At 40.7% G+C, this 16,412-nt stretch overlaps 1 protein-coding gene across 1 annotated transcript in view; it reads left to right on the forward strand.

The window, feature by feature from the left end:
* Positions 1–16,412, forward strand: part of LOC134570761 (putative methyltransferase DDB_G0268948) — a 111,758-nt gene that overhangs the window by 65,358 nt on the left and 29,988 nt on the right. Inside the window, exons 3-4 of the mRNA XM_063428728.1 lie at positions 4,051–4,211; positions 5,807–6,020. Of these exons, the coding sequence (XP_063284798.1) occupies positions 4,051–4,211; positions 5,807–6,020 (375 nt within the window). The remainder of the gene's footprint in view (positions 1–4,050; positions 4,212–5,806; positions 6,021–16,412) is intronic.

The following is a 16,412-nucleotide window of genomic DNA, read 5'->3' on the forward strand; positions in this document are numbered from 1 at the left end:
AAATCTGTTTTGCACCTACTAATGTCAATCTAAAGTTCCAATGAACCTTATTGTTTTCAATGATCAGTTAGACATGGTTTCCTAGAGTGTTTGTGTAGGCTCTCTGTTCTATCCACTGTACTTACTCTTTGGTATGCCCTCTTTAGAACTTTATAAGAAATCTTGACCTCAAGCCTTCAGCCTCTTTCAAAACCAATCATATTGGAACAATTCCTCTTTGTTTGTAAATATTGTCCATATGGTATATTGGCTTGTAGACAGTGGTGGAACTAATAAAGAGGGCTCTTGTGCAAGAACATTTTTTTGGGGCCACCTAGTGCAATAGTGGCCAAAAGGTAGATCCCCATCTGTCATACAACTCCAATGATGATATGCCAGCTTTGTATTAACAATTTGCTCCTAGTTGCAGGGTTGTATTTGTGAGCAGTATTTCTGTATTTTTATAGAGCAGAGGATCGCAAAAGGAAGATCCCCCGATGTTATAGAATGACCACTCCCATGATGCTTTTTGTGCCTTTAGAATGAAAAGTATCATATATACAGTAGTTTTAAAATATCTACTTTTTGGGCACCTGTGGTATAGAACAGTGTTTCCCAACCCAGTCCTCAAGGCACACCTACCAGTCCAGGATTTAAGGATTACCCAGTTTTGTCTAAGGTGTTTTTTCTTTTTTTTCTAAAAACACCTTAGACAAAACTGGGTAATCCTTAAATCCTGGACTGGTAGGTGTGCCTTGAGGACTGGGTTGGGAAACACTGGTATAGAGTATATGTCTGTATATAGGGGTGCATTTGTATATACGGTTACCGAATGCATTTGGTGTACTTGTGTGGGGTGTGTTTGGATGTAATGTTGGATTTTAAATCCAAATGTACAATCGGGTGCAGTATTTGCGTTTGAGTGAGTGGGTTTGCTTGTATGTAAATTTGTGTTAGATTGCAGGAATGTATTTGCATGTTCTGTTGGTGTTTGCTTGGATATTGTCATGTCTTAACTGCCGGTATTGCCGTTACATTGTCTCTTCCGGGTTGACGGAGCTTAGCCACACCCCCTTCTCTGACGCGGTTTCCCCACGCTACATAATGAGACCGCGCCAGATTCAAGACGCTGGATTATTGAAAAGCGTTACCGCGAAATCAAACCGGCTAGCAAGATTCCTCTAACCTTTTTGTGTACCGAACCCGGACTGGAAAACTATTTGACCCACCTTCTCCTCACCTCAACCGCGGCTTGTAACTGGATCTTCTTCTTCATGCTTAACCTCTTCCCTCCCCGGAGGAGAACTTAGGGAAACCTGGACTTCCACCATTGAAAGCTAAGTCATATTTGAATCCGTAAAAAGAGACTGCCTGCTCTCAAGTCTGCTTACCTCTAACCCCCAAACTAATCATTCCTGCTGCAACTTTCATTTCTTATTTTGCTCCGTTTCCATGGACTGGCAAACTCCGATCTGCTATACTGCATGTATACCAGAAGCTGCTTACTCCGTTTAACAAACATCCACTTAATTAAAGCTACAGTACCTGTGTTATTCTCTATTATCCTAGTCATCAATCTAAATCCTAAGAGATCTGCAGTTGTTTTCCATTTAAATTCATGTAAGCATTACAGATATATGCACAAACACTGCCACATACATACATGCATATACACTGACACATGCACACACCTTGAGACATGGACATATCCTGATACATACACAGATACATCCTGAAACATACACACAAGTTGACACACGCACATTCCCTGACACAAAGATACATGCACTACCATATACACACAGATTTGCACACCCTGACCTATACACAACTTGACACACAGATGCACATCAAGACCCAGATACACATAAATGTCATAATTTTTATATTTGCAGCCACCCTCCTGTTGGCGTACCTTTTTGTGTCCAGGAGGGTGTTTGGGGTCCTGCTGCTGCTGCTGGCTAAGGCTGATGAGTGAATGTGAGGGTCTGCTTTGGCTCCCTCAAGCCTCTCCCTCTTGCTGCATGTGCCTCCTCCCTATCACACTGGGTGCTCTGTGTGAAGATGGGAGGAACTGATTGTCTGTCACTTCCTCCCAGCCGGCCGATACTACTTTTAAAGGACCATGGTGTTTGACCGGTCCCCTGTTCAGCAATAGAGCAATAATACCTACCCAAGCATGCGGGCCACACTGGCAGTTCCTGAACTGTCTTTAAACTCTGGGGATGGTGACTGTCGCAGTGTGATAAACTGTTCATAGAAGTAGGTTTTCAAAATAAGGTTATTTCCACCCTGTCATCTTCCAGAATCTTAACTTTGAAGTCCAAAAACACAAGTTCGCTTTCATCAATGACATAGGTCAGCTTTAAATCAATGTCATTGCTATTTAGGACAGTCACCATGTCCTCAAACAGAGCTATTAGACCAGTCAAAAATATAAAAATATAAAAATATTACCAATATAGCTATGCCAACTCAATATATGCATTGAGTTTCTTCCCACCAACCTAGAAATAGGTTGGCATAGCTCGGTGCACAGTGCGACCCCATAGCTGTGCATTTCAGTTGGAGAAAGTATATCCCATTAAAAGTAAATGAATTGTGTGTTCGTACACATTTCAATAATGCTAGAATCATTTTTTTTCTGTTGTATTGAAAAGGTTTGATTTCTCAATAAAATAGGCACACACTTTTTAGGCCCTTGCCATGATATTCAGATGTCATGACTGTGACATTTGAAATACTCATGCACATGAATACCCCACTCAGTAACATCGTGTTTGCCTGGTTGTGGCAAAACATGCATTAGTATAGTGGATGTGGGGTATTAGTGGGTTGCCCTTTAAAGGCACTTTATTAGAATATTATGAGGGCTCGGTCACCACTGATCTTATCCATTCTAGATGGACAATCACATTAGTACGAATATATCTGTAGAGAGAGTGATATAATCAATTTTAAATTATGAATTTAAAATTACTTTTTATACTAGTGGGCCGGTGCCTTTCATGTCTCTTCTTCTTTAGTTAATTTAGTTAATTATATCATTAAGGGATTATCCCCCAAGAGCCTTCTCCAGCCTGACACACCATTCCGGTTTTCCACATTCATTCTGTTGAAGTTCTTAACTTCAACAACAGAATTTGTTGAAATTATTTACACTCCCTACCTAAACTAGAGAAATCTCCTATAGACTAGAAACTTATGGCCCAAGTCACGTATTAGCTCTTTTTACACAGTAATAAAGTGTAAGCCCATAGTTCAAGGTCTTCCTCTTGCACAGCTACATCACTTTATATATGGTACCGCCTTTACTTGTTTATAAATGCTAATCTTTTTGTAATTCACCCTGGGTAAGGGTGCTATATAAAAAAATAAATGTTAAATATACAATTGCAGCAAATCATAAGAACTTAAAGTGTATCTGTCACTTTCAGTGATATTTGCATATTTTGGAGGTAAAATCTCTGGCTACGGTCCAGTGACCATGAGTTGCAGTGGAATTTAGTTTTACATACCTGAAGATGTCCCTCATGACCACTGTCATCTTCTTGCTGGAGATCTTTATTAGTTCCTGGTGCTTCATTTGCCAGGAAATGTCAAAATACACATGTGCATGAGTACAAAACTATGGAGGATCCCGCAAGACTACAAGAACCTTCTTAGATGACCTCCCACAATGAGTGAGACCATGTCTGTATCCCACAGCCCTCACTTGGCTAATGGGATAGGACAAAAGTTGACCTCAGAGTCAGGCTTTACCATAAGAGAAATCTAGTCCATAAATTGTCTTATGGTAACATTAGATTGTATGTTTTTTTTAATTCCAATGCAGAAGTGACAGAACTGTTTTAAACAATCTTTTACAATATGAATTGAATTGTTGAAGCGTGATGCAATGTATGACTTAATATGAAACTTTGCCATTTCTGATAAATGTAAATGTTTACTTTTTTTTATGAAAATATGCCTCTAGTTGCAATACCTTCTTAAGACCTTCAAATGTAAAAAAAAAATCTTTACATTCACTGTCATCATCCACTGGATGATGATATATTTTTTTCATTGCAGATGGGAAAGCCATTTAAATTGGCAGTGGACGTTGGCTGCGGGACAGGAAATTCCACTCGGAAACTTGCTGCTCATTTCCAGGAAGTGATTGGAGCAGACACTAGTGAGAGTCAGTTAAATGTAGCCCGATCATGCACTTCCGAGAATAATATTACTTATATGTAGGTATTCTTTTGATTTAAGAGATGCATCTCAAGATTGTATATCGGGCTTATATTTTGTCTAAGCGGTTTTGTGCCATGGACTTGTGGTAAATGCCTGCTCTAAATGTGAGGCCTAGTCCATTATACGTGGCTGTCAGATTTCTGGACTAATATTGAGAGATGTATTGGCTATCTGTTAGGGACCAGGAACCAGACAGAACATTGATGCAGAACACCTTTATTAATAAATAGCAACCAAAGCGGGTAGTCAGACGAGCCAGAATCAGGAGAACGGAGAGCAGCAAACCAGGAATACACAGGAAGTGTGACACCCACCTTTCAGGTGAGTTTGCCACGAGTTCCTGGAGGAGCCTACTTGCCAGCCTCCTTCCCACAGACTATGGACCTTGTAAAATGTGATATAAATGTGATATAAAAGTCTTCGTTCGTGTATTTGGACTAGATGGTTCGGGAACCAAACAGCCGCATGAACTGGAGACCACCCTAGAGCTTGTTAAGCCTAATTGCTGCTTTGTAACAACTTCTACCTTAGTGTTATAAGTGTTCGTCTGGGTGACCGCAATCCCTATGGACGACCACGAGGTGGCGGCCATCTTGTTCGCATGAACGCAGGCAGCGGTGTTTGGTCGTCAAGTTCATGGAACTATTTTAGGATACTGTAACTCCCAAACACCACTGGACTTCCATGATCGCCTGCGTCCGTTCCAACAACACTTAGAAAGACACTGTTCGGGGGAAGCGCTCTCATGAACAAGGGGAACAAGCTCCAGGATAAGACTATTGACTATGTTCGGTAGTTTGTTCGTTTTTAAACTACCAAACTAGACCAACTGCAAGCCCTGATTCTCTGGAACGGTTTTGGGCATGGGATCATGCGTGTAGTCAAACAAATGACTTCCAGGAAATTCCTGACCCCCAGAACTGATCTGGGTGATTTTTGGATATGTTGGTCACCCAGATCAGGGCTATCAGTGGATGTGACTTTTGTGGGAGGGGTTTAGGTATTTTTAGGGCACTTTTGGGGTGTTTGGGGGAAAAGTGTTTTTTCTGTGCTTGGAGATTATTGGATTAGATTAGTACGGTTCCTGATCTAATTATCTCCCAGGCACAGAGGAGGGATTATCTGATTTTTGTATGGGAGTGTCCTGGACCTGAGTGCCAATGTAATTGTGTATTTGTTTCTACTGTGGTTTACGCTCAGGTCCAGGTGGGAGTACCCCTTGCATGTGGACATGCATATAAGGCCAGTTGTGGCTGCCATTAAAGAATTCCTGCCATAGGCGTGCGCAGCCTATTGCATTAGGGTGTGCACCCTAAAGCACAAACACACGCTGGTGTATGTGTGTGTGTGTATATGTGTGTGTATATATATATTTATATAATGTGTGTATATATATACATACACACACTGGTAAAGGTGCGGTGTGTTAGTGTTCTATTAGTGTGATGTGAAGGTGTGTGTTTGTGAGGGTGCTGTTAGTGTGCTGTGTGGGGGAGGGGGGCAGGGCGGTAAGGCAGCATTGTGGGGGATACCCTATGACATCATGTATGCCATATTTTACATTTACTAGCAAGCCCTTTGTCTCTTCTAGATTATCACCATCTGAGAGTTTGCCTCTAGAAGACAACTCGGTAGACATAATAAATGCAAGTCTTGCAGTTCATTGGTTTGATGTGGAGAAGTTCATGCAAGAAGCCGCTCGAGTTCTCAAACCTGGTGGCTGTCTGGCCTTAAGCTCCTGGTTGTTAAAGACTGAGATTTATTATAAAGACCACTCTGAGACTCTTACAAACATATTTAATGAGGTAAGGGAATGTTCCCTGTGCTCTTTTTTTCCACAACTGTCAGTTTCTCGTATGGTTTCTCACATAGCTCCCTAGCCTTCTTCCATGCTCTCTCTTCCCTTTGTTCCATTATTGTCTTCTGTTCTAAATTCCCTTTTTTTGTTATCTCTATACCCCTTGTTTTTATACTCTTACTCAATTAAAATAAATTTTCTAAATACAGTTCATGCATACACTCTCTGTACAATCATAGACACACGCTTTATCTACATCAGTCATAAACACAACACTCCATTGTATGGAACCTTGTGTACAGTCAGCATTTGTACTCTCTGATCATTTTTACAATCCGTGAGGATATTTCTGGGGTAATTAAAAAATATATTTCAACACATTTTTATTAATATCAAAAGTTTATTTTTTTGCCACGGTTTCCGCTTGATTGCTTTAACCCCTTAAGGACCAAACTTCTGGAATAAAAGGGAATCATGACATGTCACACATGTCATGTGTCCTTAAGGGGTTAAAGCGAAGTTACCCACTATTTTAATTCTTATAGACCTTGAAGAACGTTTATTAAAGAATTTGTATTTCACACATTAATCACGACCAGTTATAGAAAATATGTAATATATTGTGATAAATAATATGTAATATGCATGACTATAAACTATAACAATAGGTATAAATATGGCAACAGTTAAGGCAACAATAACCACAATAAAGATAATTTCTAAATCACTTAAGGATGATGAGATTGTTAGTCTACATAGAAATTATCCACTAGTAGTATTAGCAAGTGTTAGTACAAGTTTTCCAGAGACTTAATCTCAAATAGTTTATTAGCAACAGTATTCAGCAACATAAAGTTAGATTTATTTCCAAAGGAGTTTCATGCAAAAATTGCATATAAATCCTAGAATTGAATTAAGTTATTTTAACATAGATGCACATTTCAACAATGAAACTTTTAAGTTAGAATCAGTACACAGAGTATTAACTCACTGCTGGCTACAATTATCACAGAGTAAACACTTACACGTTGCAAAAAAAACCAAAACATGTATTTTACAAATAGTCAACTTAACTATTTTCTATCATCCAGTAACCAAAAAATGAATCCTAATTAAGCCTTCAATAGCCTTGCTGCAAATATTTTCTATTAAATATTACCTAATTCAGATATGTCAATATCTCTAGATAATAGCTTGATATGGTAAACTTACAATTTACCTGCAATTTTATATAAAATTCTCATAAGCTGCAGAATGAATTTTAAATGATATATAATTCCTTCAGCTAAATATGATTTCAAAAGTTTAAAGTCTGATCAGCATTATCCAGGTATATATCTTCTTTTAGTAAAAAACAATTAATTTAACTTAAACCAGTATATTTACCAGTGTACATAGAAGAATATTTTAGGTATCCTGGAGATATAACAACAATGGATGGTGAATGCAAGTAAGAGTGTTTAAAAATAGATACATTTAGTAGAAAGTTAGCAAGAGCCGTGTTCTGGCTAGCAAAGAATATCTAAGGTCGCAGCTCAGATGGGAAGAGCAGAGTGTTAGTGGTCTTCGTTTGGTCTGATCTGATGCTAATTTTGATTACCTGAATCCTGAATTATCCTAAAAGTGTTGTGTTCTCACTTTTTAAATTATTTCTTATCTTGAATCTCTTAACGTCAGCAATTTAAAGTGACCGTATTAGATGGGTACTTCTAATTGTCTTTATAGGCATTGATCAGTAGATGGCATCATTGCATCACAATAATTTTCATTACTAATTCCAATTACCACTTTGTCTAAGTGTTTAATTGAAATCCATAATGAAAATGACAGTAACATTTTTTTTTATCTTTATGGTTACTAAGTCATGAATGGCTGTCATACTTCAAAGGGCTAGTGGTCTGGCTTGGTAGACTACCAGTCTACTTTTCATGCCATAAAGTATATTTTGAAGCGTCTGGACTTTGGTTTAATTCACTCTTACAATGGGGTCTTATAGAAGTCCCATTGAATTTCAAAAGTAAAATGTGTTACTGGTAGGGAGTATCTCCTCTTGGTAATTCAAATATGTGTCTGGACTTCCTGTCACGGCAAGGGTGTATAATTTATTATTACACCCTTGGAATATTATCCTTTTATGTAATTTGTGTAGTAAATGGCACAAATTACAGAGATGTTATTGCTGAGGTCAACAGGGGTTACATCTTTTGAAGCTGGGACCCCCACAGAGGTCAGTTGATAGTTGACAGTTGGCTCCCAGACTTGGTGTCGTGTAGTCCTTGGGGAAGAGGGATTATTATTACTCTGCCTGCGTTTTACCTGTTTTTATCCTGACTACCAGCAGAGATACTGTGTTTATACTGCGACTCCGCTACAGTGAGTAATTAGGACTTCTGTATTTTATCCTTTTTTTTAAATCTGTTGTTGGTGTAAATAACTTGATTATCATATATTGTTATATGCACCGTGACTATTCTTTGTTCATAATAAACATTCATGTATTAAGTTCTGCCTTTGTCTGGTTAAGAATCACGTTACCTGAAGAGACTAGTTAGTATTTTTGTAATTCCTTAAATATTTTACGAAGTAATATTTGGTGGGTTTTATTGCTGATTTACCCGGGGGACCAAGGCACCCCATTTATAAATTGTCTTGGTGGTTGCAGCGTTAAAATAGTAATAGTTATATTTTTATGTTTAAGTGTGGGTGGTGTTAAAAAGGGGGATTTTGTCATTATTTCCGGTCTAGTGAAGACAAATAGTGTACTTTAACCCTTTCACCACCACAACTACGTCACGCACACTCTTGGAGTAGGGTACATTCGTGACACTTCCCAGTTACTGTCCTATTGTATAGAGCTAAGTGTGTCTGTATTAGTTATTTGTGAGATAGGTGTGTGTGTGTGTATACACACACACATACTGTCATGTTACATGATATCGTTTTATTATAATGTACTGTTTCTTTAATGTTCATCTTAATGTTGTCTCTTGTGCCACTGCGTAGTTTGCATGCTGCTTCAGGTACACCCCTCCCCCTATCCTGTATTCGTCCCTTTTATGCTGTACATTCAATGTGACTTGTTATCTCTCCTAACCTGTATGGAAGAATCGTTCTTTTACCTGTCGTAACTGCACATTATACAGATCATACGACGAATAAACATCGCCAGATCTTCTTTCATGTGAGTTGTGACTGAGTAAACTATCTGGGAAGGTGATTTGGTATGGATAATCTCATCAGGGCAATGAGCGTCATGTGCTCCTGAAAACCACATTCATAGCCTTTGAAGCCGTACCAGAATAGTAAAAGAACGTATCCAGCAGCTTGTACAGAGATTGCTGCGTCACAGAATAGATCATAGTGAAGTGTAACTGTGTGTATTATATGAGAAATCTGCATACAACCCCAGCACAGCTTGTTACAGCCCCACACAGTATACAGACACTCTTCACTGCTACAGCCAAGCCTGTGTACTTCAGGCCATCATGAGTGGAAAAGGCTCCGTATGTGATGAAACACCACAGCATGCACCATATGGAGAAAGCCAGGATGAGGACCCAGTACATTGGCTAAACGCTCTGTGAAACCCACTTGGAAGGTTAAAGAGAACTATGAATCCATGAGAACTGAATTATTAACCAGTTTGAAGCAGATTTGGGATAAAATCTTTACCCACGTTGATGTGATTTCATGTCCCAGCCATGAGGTACTGCAACTAGAGGGCGCCATAAAGCATCTCTCTGGTTCATATGAACTGTACCAGACTACAAGCAATAAATATAAAACTATTCTGCAAAACATTAACACTGAGGAATCATTAGAGCAACTTAACAATGTCCAGCTTCTTAACGTGGAAAGAGAAAGCTTTATCCTGCTAACTAAAGCAAATGCAGAAGCAAAATTAACGCAGCCACAGGACACTGTATCTCACAGATCCGTATCCACCAGACATTCTAAAAGTTCCTCTAGATCCCGAAGTTCAAGGCACTCAACGCTTGGCGAACAGCTTATAAATGTCCATGCTGAAGCAGAGGCTATCAAAGTACAGGCTGCATTTGCTAAAAAGAGAGCAGACATGGAGGCTGAAGCTGCAGCAATGCAAGCCGAAGGAACAGCATTGAAAGCTGAGGCAGCATCTCAAGCAGCACGTCAAAGGGCAGCAATGGAAGCTTTAAAGGTACAGAACAACTACGAGGCAGCTGCAGCAAAACTAAAGATTTTGGAACAAGCTATCGGTGCAGATGAAAACGCTAGTGAAAGGGTCAGCATCAAGGCAGATACGGAAGATCCTTTTCGAACGCACTAAGAACTATGTTCTAAACCACAGCAGTGAACACTCAATTGCCTCCATTCTTCACGACAACGCAAGGCAAAAGCTGTTCCAACAACTTCCTAGATGCAAAACCACCCCAGTGCATCTCCCGACTGTCACGCTGATTCTGCATATGTCACAGAACGGCACACCAATCTGCAAGCAAGTCACCAACCTCCTGCTAACAGTACCGTTCCAGACTTTAACTCAACAACTCAGCTGAACGCCCTTGCTGCACCATATCTTCCCACGTCTTTTTACAACAATACCATAAACAACGCAATCCGCAACATTCAACCAGCGATCTCCTATATGCTTATATACTTCGAGAGCTCACCAAGTCAGACCTAGTAAGCTTCGATGACCATCCTGAAAATTACAGAAGCTGGAAAGCTGCCTTCAAAACTACTATAGGTGATCTTGGTATTACTGCTGCTGAGGAGCTGGATCTGCTGATCAGGTGGCTTGGCCCACAATCTACAGAACGTGTCAAGAGCCTCAGGTCAGTCTACATCGACAATCCAACTGCAGGTCTCACCGCTGCATGGGAACATCTAGAACAGAGTTATGGTAGTCCTGAAGCCATAGAGAATACATTGCTCAAACGATTGGAAAATGTCCCAAAGATATCTGGTAAGGACAATAAAGAGTTCCAGAGACTGTGACCTTCTTCTCGAAGTCCAGCTTGCCAAACCGACCCTAAACTACCTGGCCTCAGTTAACTGGACACTGCTCAAGGAGTTAACCATATCATTTACAAGCTTCCGTATAGCCTACGAGAAAAGTGGATCCAAATTGGGTCATCATACAAACGGGAAAACAAGATTTCCTTTCCCCCGTTCTCCTACTTCTGCGATTTTGTCAGGAACATCGCTAACACCAAGAACGATCCTAGTTTTGCATTTGGTGAGTTCAGTACTCCCTCACTTAAAGGTGACAACCTACACATCAGCTACAGGAACCATAGAGGTCCCGTGTCTGTTAAGAAGACACATTATTCCCACTCCCACCTCAGCTCCCGCCCAAACCGATCATGTCCTATCCACAAGAAGCCACATCCCCTCAAAAAATGTATCGGCTTTAGGAAGAAGCCCCTACAAGAACGAAAGGAACTCCTAAAGACCTTTGGGGTATGTTATAGATGCTGTGCTTCCACTGATCACTTTGCCAAGGAATGTAAAATCCCTATCAAGTGCATAGAGTGCGGTTCCGAGGACCACGTGCAAGTTCTCCATCCACTTGAGTCCAATCCTTCACTACCTGCAAACCTTTCTCCCAGGCCAAATCACGACGGGAAAAATACAGATCAGGTGCCTAATTCCACCATGATATTTTGTTCATGCACGGAAGTCTGTGGGGAAGACCACTGTGACAAGTCTTGTGCTAAAATATGCCTAGTGAATGTTCACCACAAGGATCAACCAGTAAAGACTTTAAAGGTGTATGCTATCTTAGATGATCAAAGCAATCGATCACTTGCCCGATCCGAACTGTTCGATATATTTTGCATAAGAGGAGAGGTTCACCCTTACACCTTAGGCACTTGTAGTGGCACTACAGAGATCATTGGAAGAAGGGCCCATGGACTTGTTGTGTCCTCCTTAGGAGATAACTTACAATTACCCTTACCTACGCTCGTAGAGTGCAACCAGATACCAGACAACAAAGAAGAAATACCTACACCAGAAGTTGCCTTCTACCACCCTCACCTAAAGTCAATAGCAAGTGAAATCCCACCGCTTGACAAAGATGCTAAAATCCTTCTGCTGGGAAGAGATATTCTAAGGGTCCACAAGGTACACAGGCAGGTCAGTGGACCCCCAGATGCTCCATTTGCCCAGTACCTGGACTTAGGCTGGGTCATCATAGGTAATCTCTGTATAGGCAAAATGAAAAGGCCTACTAACATTTCTTCATTAAAGACAAATTAATTGCCAAATGGTCATAATACTCACTTTGAGCCATGCCCACATCACTAAAGGAGAAGGTAACTAGCTGCAAGTTGCAACATGGCAACACAAACCTTTCCTGCACATACGATGGCAGTTTTGGCTCTACAGTTTTCAGTGCAAGCAGTGAAGACAACATGTTAGCTCCTTCAGTGGAAGACAAAGAATTCCTTAAAGTAATGGACGAGTTCTTTTAGGAAGATTCCAATAGTTGGGTAGCACCCCTACCTTTTCACCTCCCGAGAGAGAAGCTACCGAGCAATCTACATCAAGCCATTAAAAGATTCTTCTCCTTAAAGCGTACCTTAAGCAGGAAACCAGAGATGGAAATACATTTTGTATACTTTATCCAGAATATCTTTGATAGAGGTCATGCCGAACCCGCACCTCCACTGAAAGAAGAAGAATGCTGGTACCTCCCTTCCTTCGGTGTGTATCACCCACGAACACCGGACCAAATCAGAGTTGTCTTTGACTCCAGTGCCCAACATGAAGGCATCTTACTTAACAACATGCTCCTCACAGGGCCCAACTTGAACAACAGCCTGATTGGAGTCCTAATTCGCTTTAGACAAGAACCTGTAGCAGTGATGGCTGACATTCAACAAATGTTACACTGCTTCATCGCCAAGGAAGACAACAGGAACTACCTCAGGGTTCTATAGCACAAAGACAATGACCTCAACAAAGAGGTAATTGATTACCGAATGAGGGTGCATGTGTTTGGGAACAGCCCTTCCCCAGCTGTAGCAATAGCAATCTATGGACTAAGAAAGACAGCCCAGCTTGGAGAAGCGGAGTATGGATCCGACGCTCGTCAATTTGTCGAAAGGAACTTTTTAAGGAGACTGGCTCAAATCCTTTCCTACTGCTACAGAAGCAATTGATCTTCTCACCAGAACAAAGGAGAGCTATCCGTAGCAAACTTGAGACTCCACAAGATTATATCCAAGAGCTAATGAATGCATTTCAGGCTGAGAACTATGCTGCCAGTGTGAAAGACCTTGACCTTGGGTCAGACACGACTCCTATGCAGCGCAGTCTAGGTCTGCTGTGGAACATCAAAGAAGACACATACACTTTTCAAGTGTCAACCTGTGACAAACCTTTTACCAAGAGAGGAGTCTTGTCCATAGTGAATAGCATCTTCCACCCACTTGGTTTTATAGCCCCAGTCACCACCCAAGGTAAGACTCTTTTAAGAAAGCATACTACCGATAACATAGATTGGGACACTCCATTAGCTATTGAGAAAAAACAAAGATGGGAGAAATGGAAAGGTTCTCTGAAGCCACTAGAACAGCTCCAAATTCCACGTTGCTATGCCCCAGTCTCCATTTCAGCCGCTAACCAGAGGGAAATCCATATTTTATCAGAGGCATCAGTTGAAGCTATAGCTGCAGTGGCCTATTTGAAGACCTCAGGGATCAATGGAGACATACATTGCAATTTTGTTCTAGGCAAGGCAAAGCTAACACCAAAACCTGCACATACCATTGCCAGACTTGAACTTTGTGCAGCTGTGCTAGCAGTGGAAATAGCTGAAGTTATAAAGAGTGAAATGGATATTAAAATCGATTCCTTCACATTTTACACAGACAGAAAGATAGTGCTTGGCTACATTTACAACCAAACTAAACAATTGTATGTGTACGTCAGTAATCGAGTAGAACGTATCAGAAGGTTCTCTCTGCCAAAGCAATGGCATTATATTCCCACTGACCTTAATCCTGCTGATTATGGGACAAGAGCTATACCCTCAGCAGCTCTCCAGTGCTGCCTGTGGCGGTCACCTTCAAGATTTCTTTGCAAAAACTCCTACTCCACTTCCACTGACGCTACCTATGAACTGGTACATCCTGATGATGATAAAGAAATCGGGTCTATGAACACCACACTGCATACCTCTGCGAGTTCAGAACCAAAACTCAAGTCACCTCGTTTTGAACGTTTTTCAACCTGGCCATCAGCTGTTAGGGCCGTTGCTTATTTGATTAACGTTGCTCATTGTTTTAAAAGGAGCTGAACATCAGAGTGTCATGGCTGGCATATCTGTCCCAACCATCCTACTGCAACGGAAATTGAGCGTGCGGAAAAGGTTATCCTCCGCTGTGTACAACAAGAAGTGTACAGGGAAGAATTCCACAGATTCAAAAGTGGAATACCTTTATCAAAGGGTAGTTCACTATTTAATCTAAACCCTGTGGTCGATGACAATCAGTTGCTGCGAGTTGGAGGTCGAATAGAGAAATCTGACCTGTGCAGCAAGGAACAAAACCCTATCATCATACCAGGTCTGCACCACATTGCCACTCTTCTAATCCGGCACCATCACGAACTAATAAAACACCAAGGTCGACAATTTACAGAAGGCACTATCAGGTCAGCTGGCTTGTGGATTGTTGGAATGAAGAGATGTTTCTTCCCTGCCCTTTTTAAATGTGTCAAGTGTCACAAGTTAAGGGGTAGACACCAACTACAACAAATGGCAAGCCTGCCAGCTGATCATTTAAGTACAGATCCACCCTTCACCTACGTTGGAGTTGATGTTTTCGGTCTGTGTACCATGGTAACTCGAAAGACTCGAGGTGGAGCAACCAATAGCAAGAGGTGGGCTGTGTTGTTTACTTGTCTCAGCATACAAGCTGTACATATTGAAATGATCGATTCAATGGCTTCTTCTTGTTTCATCAACGCTTTACAAAGATTCTTCTCCATCCGAGGACCCGTCAAGCAGCTAAGATCCGACTGTGGTACCAACTTTGTTGGAGCCTGTAAAGAACTCCAACTAGACAATTTTTGAGCAAACAATGGATGTACTTGGCTGTTTAATTCACCACATTCTTCACATATGGGGAGGATCCTGGGATCAAATGATTGGAATCGCTCGAAGAATTCTCGATTCCATGTTACAGGACCACAAGTCTCCACTATTGACTCATGAGACTTTGGGTACCCTTCTCTCGGAAGTGTCCGCCATCATTAATGCAAGGCCTCTAGTACCAGTATCTTCTGATCCTGATTCTCCAGTGATTCTTACCCCAGCCACACTCCTTACTCAGAAGGTTGGGACTACTGTGATATCTTCTGCTGAGATCGACCCGAAGGATATCTATAGGAGTCAATGGAAACCGATGCAACACCTAGCCAACGTGTTTTGGCACCACTGGAGAAAGGAGTACCTGCATACCCTTCAAAGCCGTTCCAAATGGCAAACACCCAACCTCAAGGTAGGCGACTCAGACTTTCTCACGACCAATCACAGAATTGGTACTTCTTCTCCCAAGTGAGTGATTTATGCAAGAGTACCAGGCGGTACGGTGCTATGGCGGGGAGAATGCCACTATAACTGTTAACTATGCCACTGTTGAAGCTCCACGGCTATAAACTGTAGATTACAGGATTCTAGCCATCTGCTGTTGGACTTCATGTTTTATTGCTCATTTACTGGATACCTTCTTTGTTTTGCAGGTATCTCGTATTTATGGTTTACACTCCAGTATTATTTTCCGATGTTTTCTTCACTTACAGGTTCAAGTTGGACTTAGACATTTGGAGATATATATATATATATATATATATATATATATATATATATATATATATATATATATATATATATATATATATATATATATATATATATATATATATATATATTACACACACACACACAGAATCTGGCACTCTACCTTAAAATTATTGTCCATCAAAAACAAAAAAATCTAAAGATTTCAGGCGGGGAGTGTCATGTTACATGATATTGTTTTATTATAATGTACTGTTTCTTTAATGTTCATCTTAAGGTTGTCTCTTGTGCCACTCAGAAGTTTGCATGCTGCTTCAGGTACACCCCTCCCCCTTTCCTGTATTAGTCCCTTTTATGCTGTACATTCAATGTGACTTGTTATCTCTCCTAAGCTGTATGGAAGAATCGTTCTTTTACCTGTCGTAACTGCACATTATACAGATCTATGCCCCAAATGTATATTCTATGCCCCAAATGTATATTCTCAAATACTCTCAAAATACAAAAAGTGAGATTATTAATAGCGGGAGACATGAATGTGGCCCCAGATGATAAAATTGACAGAACCAAAAAACAGATAATAAACAAGAATAACCGAGGGGAAAGGAA

Source organism: Pelobates fuscus, chromosome 8 (assembly GCF_036172605.1).
Source record: "Pelobates fuscus isolate aPelFus1 chromosome 8, aPelFus1.pri, whole genome shotgun sequence".
Lineage (NCBI taxonomy): Eukaryota > Metazoa > Chordata > Amphibia > Anura > Pelobatidae > Pelobates > Pelobates fuscus.